The sequence below is a fragment of the Ostrea edulis genome, chromosome 2, assembly GCF_947568905.1.
Source record: "Ostrea edulis chromosome 2, xbOstEdul1.1, whole genome shotgun sequence".
NCBI classification, from domain to species: domain Eukaryota; kingdom Metazoa; phylum Mollusca; class Bivalvia; order Ostreida; family Ostreidae; genus Ostrea; species Ostrea edulis.
The window spans coordinates 50,087,069-50,102,068 of NC_079165.1; the positions used below are offsets into that span (position 1 = coordinate 50,087,069).

The following is a 15,000-nucleotide window of genomic DNA, read 5'->3' on the forward strand; positions in this document are numbered from 1 at the left end:
AAATATATTTATAGAATTATTAGATGTCCCTCTCCATTCAATTTACAGCGCTGTTCTGGATGCAGCGTCCATTCCTGACATTTAAACGACTTCTCACTACACTAGTACAAGTGAAATGTATATAATATATAACAATTAGGAGTTTTAAAATATATCATCTTGTAAACATTTACAACTAACTACTGTAACCATGGCAATGAAAATATCTATGAACAATGATTAAAAATATGTGGAATATCTGTACATAGAAACACAAGTACTTGCCATTTGACTTAAAACCTCATCACAGAATAAAAACATGCATCCGAACGTTCACTCTATAAGCACTGAACACTTAAAAAGATTAAACTCTGTCCCTGAAGATTTGAGATAATATTATTAAGGAAAAAATGTTAACATTAATAAAAACACTCCTCTACTTCGAACAAGGGGAGATAACTGTGGTTGGTAACTGGCCGTCATATTAGGAGGATCCCGAAGAAAGTGTATGAATATATTTAGTGGTACGGATAACGGTTTCCGCGTGCTAGCGACGTTAAAGCCATGGCAGCGCTGATCTCCTTCCAGTGAATATCATCTTGGCGTCTGTAAACATGAAAATAATGAAAAAGTATAGACATCTGGCATGAAATGTTAAGAGTCTGAGCCACTTAAAGGGACCCTAACAAGCAAGGCATATGGATAGTATAGTAATTAGCGCTCCGATTATCAAGTACTAGTACGATGTGTCTGCAATTTTGATTGGTTTAATGCCTGTCACGTGATGTACGTAAAATTGCGATATCGATGCGCTACTACATCAGCATCTTTCCAAGTCTAGCAATTGTGATCCCCCATATTTCTCACAAACCCTTGATATATTACTTTGGAATTCCTGAGCTGAATGGCTTCATGAGAAACTACATGTCAATTTAACGAAATCCATCATCTTATTCAACACATAAACAGATAATGGGGACACACGTGTTTCAATGTTGATAAAACACTTTGCAATGGACATCACCAAGAATAATACCGGAAGGGTGTGTACTGAGTTCTGTTAAAAAGATAGAAAGGGATTTATTTCTTAATCTTTCAACTGCTGAAGTCCTAGGGTGTGTACTTCAAATATCTGATAGAGAGAAGTCCCTCTAATTGTGTTTGTTTCCATAAAATCAGCTGAGATTTTAGACCCATTCGCATACTTGTTCCACAATAGCCAATATTATCATTATTAACGATAGATGGTGATATTATCGCCCGCCTATTAAGAAACATAATCAGACAAGAGTCTGTGAAATAATGCAATTTACTGCAATTTTGTGTTTCTTCAACCCCCTCTTTCTTGGGCGGAAATGGTACAGACTTCGGTCGCACCCCCTCACCCTCGCTTTGAAAATTTTCTGGATCCGACACTGCATAGGTAGATGCCATATCGACGGAAATTGATATCAACACGCGCTATCTATCATTTCAGTAAGACGGCGTCGTTGCGTTACGTCACATCCAGGGCAAAAAATGTCATTCAAAGAAAAAATACACATGACTGTGATGGCAAGCATCACATAAAGGACCCGCTTTGTGGCATTATTTGCCAAGTTCAAGGTCCATGATTCTTTCACAAATATATCAAGAAAGCCAAAACTTGATACATAACGCATCGATATACCATAAGCTGGAAAACTGTCAATGCACGGACGCACGCACGAACTCAAACACAGACGCAAACACATGCATCCGTGCTCAGGAAATATTGATTAGGTCAGGTTTTTGAGAAAGTGGGTCAATGTCACAAGATCAAATACGATTGTATCACAAAGTCTTGTCATAAAGAATCTATATACAAACTAAAGGCCCACAGGCCTTATCGGTCACCCTAGTATCAGTTAAAAGTATCACTAGTCCCATGGGCTACTCGAAAATTCCTGTTCTGTATCTCTAAGCTAAATTCTAATATTCAGAAGAAGTACACATATAAAACGAGATGTGTTCTTAAAAGAGCCTATACTGACGAAAGGCTTTACATAACATATGTAACAGTAACGTAAAATGACTAATTTTGACCTGTCCTAGGGTAAAAAACCCTGAAGTTGCAAAATTCACGATTTTGGTACATCCCTTTCTGTTTTTCCTAAATATGCATTTAGTTTTTATTCCATATCAGCAAACTTCAAGAAGTCTTTTTAAATGATAAAAGACAATAATCACATAATAATTTTGGCTCCACCCTGGAACCCACTAGGATCATGAAATTGACTACTTACTCCTTCTAAAGATATATTTAGTTTCAATTTAGTATCAATAGCATTAAAGAAGACATTATTTAACATATACACTATATATATCAAGTTTGGCCCCACCCTGGAGTCAGAAACTCTACAAGTTTGGTAGAGGCCTTCCTGCTCTACATCACTATGTAGCTAGTTTTTCTGACACATGTGGGGGTTCTAGAGAAGAAGATTTTTGAAAATTGGTCAATTCTGGCAGTTTTTGCCCCGTCCCTAAGGCCCCAGGAGTCCTGAAATTTATAATTTCTGTCAGACTTGTCCCAAAGATGCTTCATACCAAATTTCAAAAGAATTGGAATGGTACTTATCAAGAAGCTAAAATTGTTCAATTATTAACACATCAAATCACTGAGCATTTTGGCCCCATCTTAATACCAAAACCCCTATCCCTAGGATCATCAAATTTACAATTTTTGCAAACGGCTACCTGTTCGTTCTAATTATCTACATGTATTTAGCTTCATTTTTTTTATCAATAGCATTAAAGAAGTTATATTTGACATGTTTTACACATAAATACTATATACCAAGTTTGGCCCCGCCCTGGTGTCAGAACCTCTATCCCGGGGATCATTAAATTTGCAATTTGGTAGAGGCCTTCCTGCTCTAGATCACTATGCATTTAGTTTTTCTTATACATGTGAGGTTCTAGAGAAAAAGAGTTTTGAAAATTGTTAAATTTTTGACAGTTTTTGGCCCACCCAAAAGATCCGGGGTGCAGGAGTCCTGAAATTTACAATTTATGTCCCCCTTGTCCAAAAGATGCTTCATACTAAATTTGAAAAGAATTGAAACGGTAGTTATCAACAAAATTGCTACACGTAGCCATGTCCCCCACCGCCGCAAAAAATGTTAAAGCACAAAAAACCAATAACTCCTGTAAATTTGTGGAATCAAAATGACGGCGCAATATAATCAACTACATATGGTGACTAACAAGTATCGGATACTAGCAGTGTTATTTGTTTATACATTCATAATTATTGTTTCGTGTGTGGAGTGAAAAGAATGAGAGTGAATATTTCTCCTTTGTTTCAATTGGTTTGATTTGATGAATAAATATGTTTTTTTATTCGACAATTTATCATTTTTCAAAGTCAGTCCAACAAAATCCAATAGAATTCATTACAACGAGATTATTCGATCATATAATTATATAAAATTATTAACATTTTAGAGATCGATACGAATGGCTATGAGTAGATTTTGAACTTTTCCCTTTAAAATTCAGTGTAATCAATTGTAATGTTTGATGAATTGTTTATTGTCGTATGTGACGAAGTTGCTGCAAAATATTTGAATATTGCTCTGTGGGGATCGAAATCGGGAAAAGGTCCTTTCTCCACTGAATAGTTTCGAAGTATTTTCACAACCATTTTTGTGGTCTTCCAAGTGTTTTCTGCATCTTTATTGACGGGAATCCGTTCGAATTGTACGTCGTCAAGCGACGCAAATCTCGTCATGATTTACTTTACGTCGTCCACAAGACCTACCATCGGAACGATGGTCAGCCTTTTCCGTTTTATCTCAACTTGACGGCAAAGGCCGAGCGATGTTTCCATTAGCAAAACCTATTCAAAAGTGATAAGAGACGCAAGTTTTCACTGGACAACCACAAAAATAATAACCAATCGTATCAATTCTTAAATTCCCTTTGATTTTGGCATGATGTTGGAGAAATCAAATGTTATTATTCACCTAGAAGGTACATGCAGGTGAATATAATATCCTATTTTTTCTAGTTTGTTGGATTTCACCCATTTGGAGAGCTTGAAATTATTCAATCATATAATAAAGAGTATTATTTGCACTTGATAATCGATTTAAATCAACATTCACCATGTTTACTTTCATGAAGGGTCGAGGTCTAGATGAAAACTACGTGAATTTAGTTTTTTGTCAGAAATGAACTTTTGATATTGTCCCTTTGTCGTCGGTCGATATCAATTGAGGCTATGTTGAAGATAATTTGCACATTTATCGTCCATATCACACTAAATTGGACATGCAATTACACGTTGGTTGTACTCTTACGTGTAACACAGCACATTATATACAATTCTCTCATCAATCCGTCATTACCTTACATCTCCTGAGATCCTGCGCCTCCTAGCGGCGGCTTCCAATTCATCAACGGGATCTAAAAGATATGAAAATGTTAAATACATGTATATGTATGTATACTGTGAAAATCTGTGATACAACTTTCAAGTGTTTTGCGTGAACCAGCATATATAACTAAACCACTTTTCGTGATAACAGAACAATCTGCAAAGTAGCTGGGTTTTCTTTTCCAACAATGAAAATGTGACTTAAAGAGTACCATAGCTATCTTAATTAATACATAATTCTTCAGCATATTTCTCAAGCTAACATTCTGCTAAATTTCGAAGAGGTATATTTTGAAACTGCCATGTACTTACGAAAAAGATGAAAACACGGGGGAAATGTGCCGAGTAAATATATGCACACAAAACATCTCTGCATAAACGAGAATCGGAGATTGAATCGAGTCTAACATCACTAGCAATTTTGCTTTAGGCAATTCAGTTTTTACATGTATACCTCAGCGAATGCAAATATTAAAGTATTACAAAGGTGTTAACACAGCAAGTGATGACAAAATATATCATAACAGCAAAAATAAGCCGCAGGAAATGAAATGTTGGTACATTTTTAACCGTGCTTCCTACAAGTGATGGCCTTGACCTCATTTAATCACCCATTGAAGTATTGCAATTGCCATATTTTCTCAATATCAAGCAATTAAAACCCAGGGGGCTTTCATAAGGAAGTTAAACGTCAGTGGCCCTCATTAAGATTCACCCCCCCCCCCCCCCAATCACTATTTCACGTGCGAACTCGCTCGTCATGGGCAAAACATCATGTGGCCATTTATGTGTAACTCGCAACTTTTTAATTGAGTAAGGCGTTTTCAAAAATATTATAACTTTGACAAACAACTTTAGAAATATGTTCATCTTCTTACTAAGACCTCTCCACACAAATCGTATTGGGTTATCCTTGTTTCTCAATCTGAAAATAAACAGCACAGCAGTGTGGAACGTTAGCAGGAAGACACTTGTACCCTTGAAGGTCGCTCCATTACATTATACAAATAAAGCCTGTCGCTAACTATTACATCTACTTCCATGATTCACGCATTAATCGTGGGAACACCTGCCAAACTCTGCATATGTTATACAAAAAAGAGATATTTCGTTTCCATACGCGATGTCTTGATTGTTTTCTACACCTTTAGTGTGTAAATCGGTGGTGCTGGAGCTTACATTTCATTGAACTTGAATACACTACCAGCAGTTACCTCAGAGAAATAAACAAAAGCTGGTATTGATAAGGATCCGATATTTCTCACTTGATGATCTTTGTTACTGACCCATGCTTGTATAAAGTTCATTACACGTTATCTGAAGAGATAACCTTCCAAAAGTCCTTCAAAAAGTCATCTTTCACTTAAGAAACCTAACAGGTGCATATTGATACATGTATGGGGTCATTTTCAGATTTCAAGTGGAACTAAATGGGCAACCTTTGATGTTGAGGTCAATATTTATGAAACAATTGGCCCATGGGCCACAACGCTCACCTGAATCATTTTGGTCCTGCTATTCTTCAGAACATTTAGATTGTTTACTCTCTAATTCCCACAGAACTTTTACCCTTTAAGTCCTTGTCCCAAGGAATATTTGTGATCAATTATTATCAATTTCTGATGAAAGGTTTAGGAGATATGAGCTCAGATGGACGGGCAGGCAGGATAGCGATAAAAAACTTGAATCCACACAACTTGGGAATGCTAGCATATTAATATGATTTAGTGTGTCCCTGCTGCTACTCTTGTAAAGAATTCTTCCAAATTTAATTTCCTACATATTCTCATGTAAAACTTTGAATCTATGTTTTAGCCCCCACCCTAGGCGCATAGGGCCAATATCTGATCAAATATGAAATTGCATTACATTAAAATACTTGGAAATTAATACAACTGATAACAGCCAGTGATTCTTGAAAAGAAAATTTTAATTTTAGAGAGTTTTTAAAAATAAGTATTTCATACAATTTTTTTATTTCGTAATGTGAACCCATCCTACATCCCGGGTCTATCATCAAACCAAACTTGAATCCACACTGCCTGTGGATGATTGTATATAAACTGCTGGATGTCTGGGGACCTAGTGAGTCCAGGGCAAAGCCTTGGGGGTGGGGGTGGGGGGTTGCAGAGATGGCCCTGTTCTTGATAAGAAGATTTTCAAATTTTCTCCCCATGCATTCCCATGTGAAACTTTGATCCTCTACTGAGGCCTAAAGCTACCCCGGGTATTGATTTGAAAACAAAACTTGAATCGGCATTACCTGAGAATGCTGGCTTGTTAATATGACTTATGGTCCTATCATTCTTCTTGAGAAGATTTTGAAAAATAATGTTCCATTCATTGCCATGTAAAAATTTGATTCCCTATTATGGCCCCATCCTATCTTCCAGGGTCAAGATTTGAATAAACTGGACTCTGCTCTACCTGAGGATGTTTGCATATGAATATAACTAATCATGGCCCTGTTGTTCTTGAGAAGATTTTCCCCATATAAAACCATATTAAACTTTGATCCCTATTGAGGCTCCATCCTGCTCCCCGAGGCCATGATTTGAATAGAATTGAACCTACCCTGCATATCAATATGACTAATTATGGTCTTCTTGTTCTTCAGGAGAAGATTTTTAAAGATATTTCCCCATATATTCCCTTGCAAAACTTTGATTCCCTTTTCGTGGTCCTATCCTACCCCATGGAGCCACGATTTTATGAAACTTGAATCCGCACTACCTGCTGATGTTTCCATATTAATACATGCTGTGCTTGAAAAGATGATTTTTAAACAAGAGGAATATAGGCTACATCACTCACCTGAGTCATTTTGGCCCATATTTAAAGATTTTCCCTACACATTCGCATGTAAAACTTGATTTTTACAAACTTGAATCTGCACTATGCCAGGAAGCTTTTCCGGCCCAGTGGTTATTGAAAAGAAGATTCTTAAGCCACCCTCCCTATTTTTGCGATTATCTCCCCTTTGAAGGGGGTATGGCCCTTCATTTATACAACCTTGAATCCCCTTCACCAAAGGATGATTTGTACCAAGTTTGGTTGAAATAGACCCATTAGTTCTGGAGAAGATGAATTTCCTATATATCAGCATGCCCTATTGTAGCCCCACCCTACCTCCGGGGCCATGATCTGAACAAACTTGAACGGTTCAAACGGTGAAAATCGTGAGGGTTAGCAGCTCTGTGAACCTACTTTGTACCAGGAAGCTTTCAGGTAAATCTCTACTTTTATGGCCCAGTGGTTCTTGAGAAGACGACTTTTAAAGATTTTTCCTATAAATTTGCATGCAAGATTTTTAAATGACCCCACCCTATTTTTGCACTCTTGTGATTATCTCCCCTCTGAAGAGGACATGGTCCTTCATTTGAACAAACTTGAAACCCCTTAACCCAAGGATGATTTGTACCAATTTTGGTTGGAATTGGCCCAGTGGTTCAGGAGAAGAAATCGAAAGTATGAAAAGTTTACAGACAGACGACGAACAACGGGTGATCAGAAAAGCTAACTTGAACTTTCAGCTCAGGTGAGCTAAAAATTATTTCCTATGTATTCATAAGTAAAACTTTGATCCCTTGTGGTGGCCCTATCCCATCTCCTGGGACCATGACATGAAAAATCTACACTATGTCAGGAAGGTTCCATATATTTCTCATCTTTTCTAGCCCAGTGGTTCTTGAGAGGAAGATATTTAAAAGACCCCACCCTATATTTACCTTTTCTTAATTATCTTCCCTTGAAAGGGGACATTACCCTTCATTAGCACAATTTTGAATCCCCTTCACCCAAGGATGCTCTGCACCAAGTTTGGTTGGCATTGGCCCAGTGATTCTAAAGAAGACGTCGAAAATGTGTAAAGTTTAAAGACGAACGCACGGACGGGTGAGCTTAGGTGAGTTAAAAGTCCCAGATATGACACCCCTTTCGTTAATGTTTCCATCTTACCATCCATCGGGTAGTAGAACTGACTTTCAGCAGCAGAAGAGAATCCAGAAGCCGTCGACATTTCTTCGTAGTCACGTGATCCTATAGACCCTGATGGTTTCCGAGATCGAGTTTTGTTGAATGCTGACATTTCCATGTCAACATGAGTGGCAGAAGCCTGGTTGCATGTGTCACTCAAGTAACGCTGTAAAATTGTCTGTTTAAATTTACTTTGAGGCCCATACATGCATTCTCTGAAAGGCTTGTGGAAATCAGATTCCAAGCCCGGTGGAAAAAATCCGCTGGTAGGAGTCTGAGATCTAGAGGGAACAACAACATCATCATTAGGCGGTGGATCGTCTGTTACCGGATTGAATCCAACTCGTTGATCAGGAGCGGGATTCAGTTCGTCTGTGTTCGTTAATGAATCGTCTGCAAACAAGAAAGAAAATTAATGAAAATTCAGTAGTCTTGCAGCTATACATAATGAAAAAGTTAGAATTCTAATATGCAAATTCTAATCAACTTTAATACATTTCAGTCAATTTTAAATGCTCTTAAGCTTTTGTGTTCTGTATCTCCTTTCCTTTTAGGCATCCAAGATCAATGTTCATTTTTTTTTTCAAAACCGTCAGGATGAATTGCAAGTATTAGAAAATATCATCTTCATGCATGAAGACATCGAAGATTATCTTTAATTCAACCTAAATTCATTGATTTGCTGGGGGGAAATAACAGCAAAAATTTACATTGCATGCAAGAATAAAGCAGTCATTAGAAACCTCAAGACATTTCCACCCAAACAATGCGTGTTGCATTGTTGCTATAACCGACCTTTCCAGGGTTTTAATTTCTTTATATCTGGCTGCGTAAGAAATTTTATTCCTCATACAAATATTAATTTGTCAGAAGATTCGATAGAAATATCGAACTACATGTAGGTTGACATTCGACTAGCTGCAAAACTGTAGCTCTCTGAAAAAATATTTTGACGGAACAGAGATATACAGAACCATCCCTTATAAAAACCTTCGATTTATGGCGCACAAAAAGCTGTGCACGGTTGAGGCCTTATATCGTTGTATTCTTGAGTTGCTGTCTCATGAATTTAATATCAAAAAATTCTCATATTTTCCTACTATACTTGTGTCCAAACATACCTTCAAATATTTATTAAAGCCCCATACGACCCCAAAACTCCCAGATTTAAATGATTTCGTTTGTTGACGTAGCCATGTTAGGTAGCCGGTCAATTCGAACCCTGTTGTTGTTGGTATCTATTCATAAAATTCGTTATAAGTTATGTATTCGCTCTTCATTTATTATCAACACGAATAATTTATAGAAATTAAAAAATATAGTTTTTCTAATGGTAAAAGAAGCTACAAAATGAAAATGCTACAAAAGTCCGTAACACTCGTGTGGCAGGGATGGAGACCGGACCAGACTAATGAAAGCCGCATTGCCGCGAGTTTAGCTATTTGAATAATTATTATTTAAAGGCACTGGGATGATATATTATTTAAAATATTTAGCTAAAATATTTGTGGGAATATTAGTTCACATCTAGACGTTATTGGGCAAGTATGGACATTGACCGGGATTCGAATTGACCGGCTATCTAACATGGCTACGTCAAAAAACGAAATCTTTGAAGCTGGGAGTTTTCAGGTCGTATGGGGCTTTAATGAATATCTGAAGGTATGTTTGGACACAAGTATAGTAGGAAAATATGTTAAGAATTTTTTGATATTAAATTTATGAGACAGCAACTCAAGAATACAACGATATAAGGCCTCAACCGTGCGCAGCTTTTTGTGCGTCGTAAATCGAAGGTTTTTATAAGGGGTGGATCTGTAGCTCTCTGTTCCGTCAAAATATTTTTTCAGAGAGCTACAGTTCTGCAGCTAACATTCGACTTGATGTATACTTTACGTGGTCAAAAAGGTGATTCACGACGGAAGTGATATCTGGAGGGCGAAATGTACGGAAGGTCAACGTATTGCGAATGGAATACATAAACCATCCTGTACCTTTCCGACCGTGGTTAATTACTAGTGATAGTAAATGCAAACTAATCAGAAATTACTGGAAGGTATTATTTCGCGATCCTGCGAAGTTCTCGTTACTTCAACAGAGAAAGCAAGAAAGTATATCATTTTTCGACCGTTGGCCCTGAGATGTGTTTAAAGATCTAATAATGGAAAACATTTTAGCTAGAGTACTTGAAACGCCACCTTGCTAAAGAAAATTGCGGGTACTTTGAAATTAAGTAGAGTCGTTCTCACAAATCCCTCCATACTTAAAACATTACAAAATTTGGTTAAACACATGACTCTATTGTCTAAAATATTCAATTTCAATAAGCTACAAAAAATTAACTGAAATCAAATTCCTTTCTCTATCAGTGTATTGTCTTTCTGTCATATTTTCATTTTACAATAAAAATCTGCATTATGACTACTTTTTAGAGATCTTTATTGTAAAATATAAATATCTGACAGAAAGACAGTATAACGATTTGTTTGTATACCTGATGATGTTTTTCCCTTAACACCTTGTGCCAATGTTCGGGTTTAGCCCTTTTTAATCTTAGCTGGCCTTGTTATTCACATAAACTTCAACATGTCCTTTTTGGCTAGGTTAGGTTAAACAACATATTGTTTCAAATTTAGTATCTACACCTCACTCTTAAATAAACGCTACGCACCTGAATGTTTTCAGGATCGAAAACCTTTGTTTACTTTTTTTTTTTACTCGGCTATCCTTTGCAGCTTAAGGTGGCTCACTACACCCTAAAATAGTTTCTCAAATCAGTACGAATTGATTTAATCATAAACGATATGAGGATATTAGATACATATTAAGTATATATGCCAAAAGGCAGAAAATATGCAAATTTGGATAAAAACATTTTCAAAAAAAATAAAATTATTTCCACATATGAACAAAAGACTGGCGGATTTGAACTTGAGATCTGCGGTTCACCAGCCCAATGCTTTAACCACTGAGCTACGAAGACAGACATCCAAATCGATCGATATAAATAATTTCACAAAACATTTAAATCGCCATCTTGTGACGTAGTGTCATAAAGAGTATAAGCTTTAGTGTAGTGAGCTACCTTAATTTTCCTTCTTGAATTCACATGTATTCAACGGCATACCACATGCAGTTTAAATGGCCAAGACTTTTCTTATTTTGAGAATTGTTACGTGTTTCACACTAAAGGCCGGCAATTGGGTATAAAAGCAGCCAAACGGTGAAAATGGTGGAATATATGAATTCTCTGGTCACATTCAGATTGCAGCACTTATTTTGCAAAAATAAAGATTAAGCTGTTGTTCTGAAATTTTAAAATGGGTATGCTTGTTCCCTTCATAACTGTGCATATATTGGCCATATCTATTTTAGATATAAATTCTCATGAAATTTTTAATTTTGGCCTCAAAAATTTGAAGCAGGGTTAAATTTGTATTTCAAACTTGAGATTGGCAGTTTGTGGGTGTGATTATCTTTTGTTATTATTTACACCGGATGTTGGCTCACATATTGCACGAGCATGCTTGTCTAGTTCTAGATAAGAGGGATTGCACCAAAGGAAACATGTAATCAAATCACTGTATAACGTGGAAAAAAATACTTACTCACACATATCATTGGTAAATCCAGATTTTATTTTTTATTTATATATAGTCACATATTCCTTTAAAAAATTGGTTAACTTTATAAAAATAACTCATTAGGACTGTTCAGTCTGATCGCTGTTTTAGAGTTTTGCAGGATTGCCGGTACTTTTTCTCGAATAATGTCAAGCATGATGTTTGTCTGATTAAGCAACATTCTCCTATTGTCTCTCACCAATAATGACAAATGTCCAATTGATCAACCATCACTCTAATAAATTACTCTCGATCTGGACTCTTACGTGTGCATTACAATGTCAAAAGAGACAATCACAGATAGTAGGTATCCAAATATCATAATGGACAAAGTGTTTCTTAATAATCTTCAATGCACATGTCCTCCATTGTACAGCCATAATTGAAAGGTACCAAGAGGAAAATCATAAGTATTAGTATATCATATATAACAATATTTGTGTACATTATCAAAAAACTACATGTTTTAAAAGACATGGATAAAACAATGAATTCATTTTGGAGTTCCTAGGGTGAAGTTTTGTTAAAGTAAAAACATATCCTTTCAGTGCCTCACAGATCGAGCAGAATGGTAGAAAAATGCGGGAAAACTTTAGTTTATTTTGATAAGTCATGCCAGTCTCCCTGTTCAAAATATCGTCTGCTACAGAGCACGTGTAGAGTCAAGAACACTGCTAAGCCCTGCCCTGCTTAATTGCTGTAGGGGTGCAAATTTTTCTAGGTTACTCCCGGGTCAAATGATTTTAACTACTATTCGCTATGTCATAGCATACACACGTTATTTATCAATCATCGCACGCACGCACGCACACACGAATATTTCTGTGGCATTTTGTCCATTGTCAATCAATTAGTCCATTGTCCTTCGGGTAATTAAGGTGCAAAATTGACAATCATACGAGAGTCGGGAACTCTGGTCAGTTCGCCGATTCCTATACTTCTAATAATCTCATTACTAGTTTCATAAAAAAATGTTTTGCATGCACACGTGTTTTACGTTCCTCCAGAGGTCAATGCCCAACCTGTATTCTCACCCCCTCCCCAAACAAGAGCCAATTTATCACTTGAACTTGACAAACCATTGAAAAGTCCTGTCGGTAAATTTTTTTTATTTACTTAGTGAAAATTATTGCTCCACAAAAAAGATCATTCAGAGGTGAAGGCTGAGCTATATCAACAAAGCTTTTGTGTTACGCAATTGCATGCCTCACGTGAACTGAAATAGACTTAACGAAGAATAAACTTAGACCAAGTTATATCCGTGCCTATTGCATATTCTTACTCCTCTATCATCAATATCTACCGTGTTTACTTTGTGATATGGACAAAAGAAAATGCAACTCCTATTTTCATGTACAAATGTACAATTTGTTTTATCTTAATTACCTGCGTCATATTCTTCATGACCTTGCATTTAAAAAAAAAATCATTCGCTCTCTTGAACTGAATGTTTCGTTGAATGAAATCAATCTTTTATCAGGCAAAGTGTGATTAGTCATTGTCAAGGTCGGTGTTTTTGTTGTTGTTCTGGATTAGAACAACGTTAGCACTTTGAACCCAATCATTATATACACCTGTGATTACTCCAAAAAAAATTTCTTTCCTGTAAATTTTTAAAAGAGAAAATATTGTGTTTTAAAAGCAACTTCTTTTTGCATAGTTCTAACATTATTTAAATAAGGAGTTAGTTAATTAAACCAATTTCATACATTTGAATTAGCTTAAAATAGGGGGTTTGGTGTCACTATCGTTTTATATCCCTGGTTGACTCTGTTCACAAGCCTAAAGCAAGTCTTCAGTGGGTGCCACTGAAGAAATCTATCACTTGCTTTAGGCTTGTGAACAGGGATATAAAACGATAGTGACACCAAACCCCCTATTTTACAAATCTTATATCATTCCCGGGAAAGAGACATTTGGACTTCAAGTAATTCAAGTATAAATTTTCTGGCTCCGTTTTCCCCTGCAAAAGCTTTGCAAACTCTTTATCTGGTTCTTTAGTTGCTATGATTATTCCCGACAAATAGAAAATGTAATTTGTGTTATCCCGAAACAGGCGACGAATTTCATCATATTTTTTCATGTGAAAATTTAAAAGACTTTCGAAAAATGTACTTACCGCAAAAATTTCATCATAGACCAAATATTTTAAAATTTCACGATTTATTTTCTTCTAAGAATTTAAAATTGCTGTTGAATTTATCTAGATTTTAATCAACCCTCCAAGTTGAAGTCAATTTGCCAATTATAATTCAGACTGTAACATTCATTATTGTATACGTATATATGTACCTCAACTCGCATGTATATATAAATTTTAGTGTGATTGTCTATGTATTTTTCTATGTCATGTTGATTGACTTATGAGAATAAATGAATTTAATTGAAATTGGTAGTATTCAGTTAAGAAACTGGTTAATGGGGTCTATTTTCAACACTTTGTGTGTACTTTGACACATTAATCATACATATTTACATAATTAACGCTATGACATCAATGTTCAGCTTCATATAGGTGTATACGGGGAAATGCGGTGTCTATTATAAGACTGTCCACATCGAAATGAACTTGCGTTATATCAGAATTTCATAAATTGGATTACTATTTAATCTTGCAATGTTCTAATCTCAATGAATTTCCCCATTCAACAGTCTTCTAACCCTCTTACCATTATCATCCGAATCAAACAAGCTGCTATCGTCTGAGCTGATGCTGAGCAGCTCGGCGTTGCCAGGCACGCTGTTGTTATACAATTTGACTCGCGTGGACCACGGGATGTTGTCCCCTTTCACGGCATTCTTCAGTCTCCTCCTCGCGTTGGCGAACCAGTTGGAGACTTGAGTGTTGGTCATCTGAGATTCGCGGGCGAGGATCTCTTTCTCCAATTTTGAGGGGTATGGGTTGTCTCGGTTTTTGCAAAGCCATTGTTTTAAGGGTCTCGTCATGTTTTGCATCGTCTGTCTTTTTTGTCTTAGTTTTAACTGAAGGGGACGTCTATAAAAAAAAAAAAGAAAAAAGAAAAT

General features: G+C 36.3%; 1 protein-coding gene across 2 annotated transcripts in view; it reads right to left on the reverse strand.

Annotated features, from left to right (window-relative positions):
- The window catches only part of LOC130051773 (homeobox protein Mohawk-like), a 44,191-nt gene that overhangs the window by 8 nt on the left and 29,183 nt on the right, over positions 1-15,000 (reverse strand). The window contains exons 2-5 of one of the 2 annotated variants that reach the window (XM_056154417.1): positions 14,646-14,971; positions 8,336-8,746; positions 4,350-4,407; positions 1-585 (exon numbers count right to left, since the gene is read on the reverse strand). The exon at positions 1-585 is cut by the window's left edge and continues 8 nt beyond it. In XM_056154417.1, coding sequence (XP_056010392.1) covers positions 498-585; positions 4,350-4,407; positions 8,336-8,746; positions 14,646-14,971 — 883 coding nt within the window. In that variant the 3' untranslated portion in view covers positions 1-497. Of the gene's footprint in view, positions 586-4,349; positions 4,408-5,401; positions 8,747-14,645; positions 14,972-15,000 lie in introns of those variants that run through there. The other variant, XM_056154416.1, reaches the window with a different exon arrangement.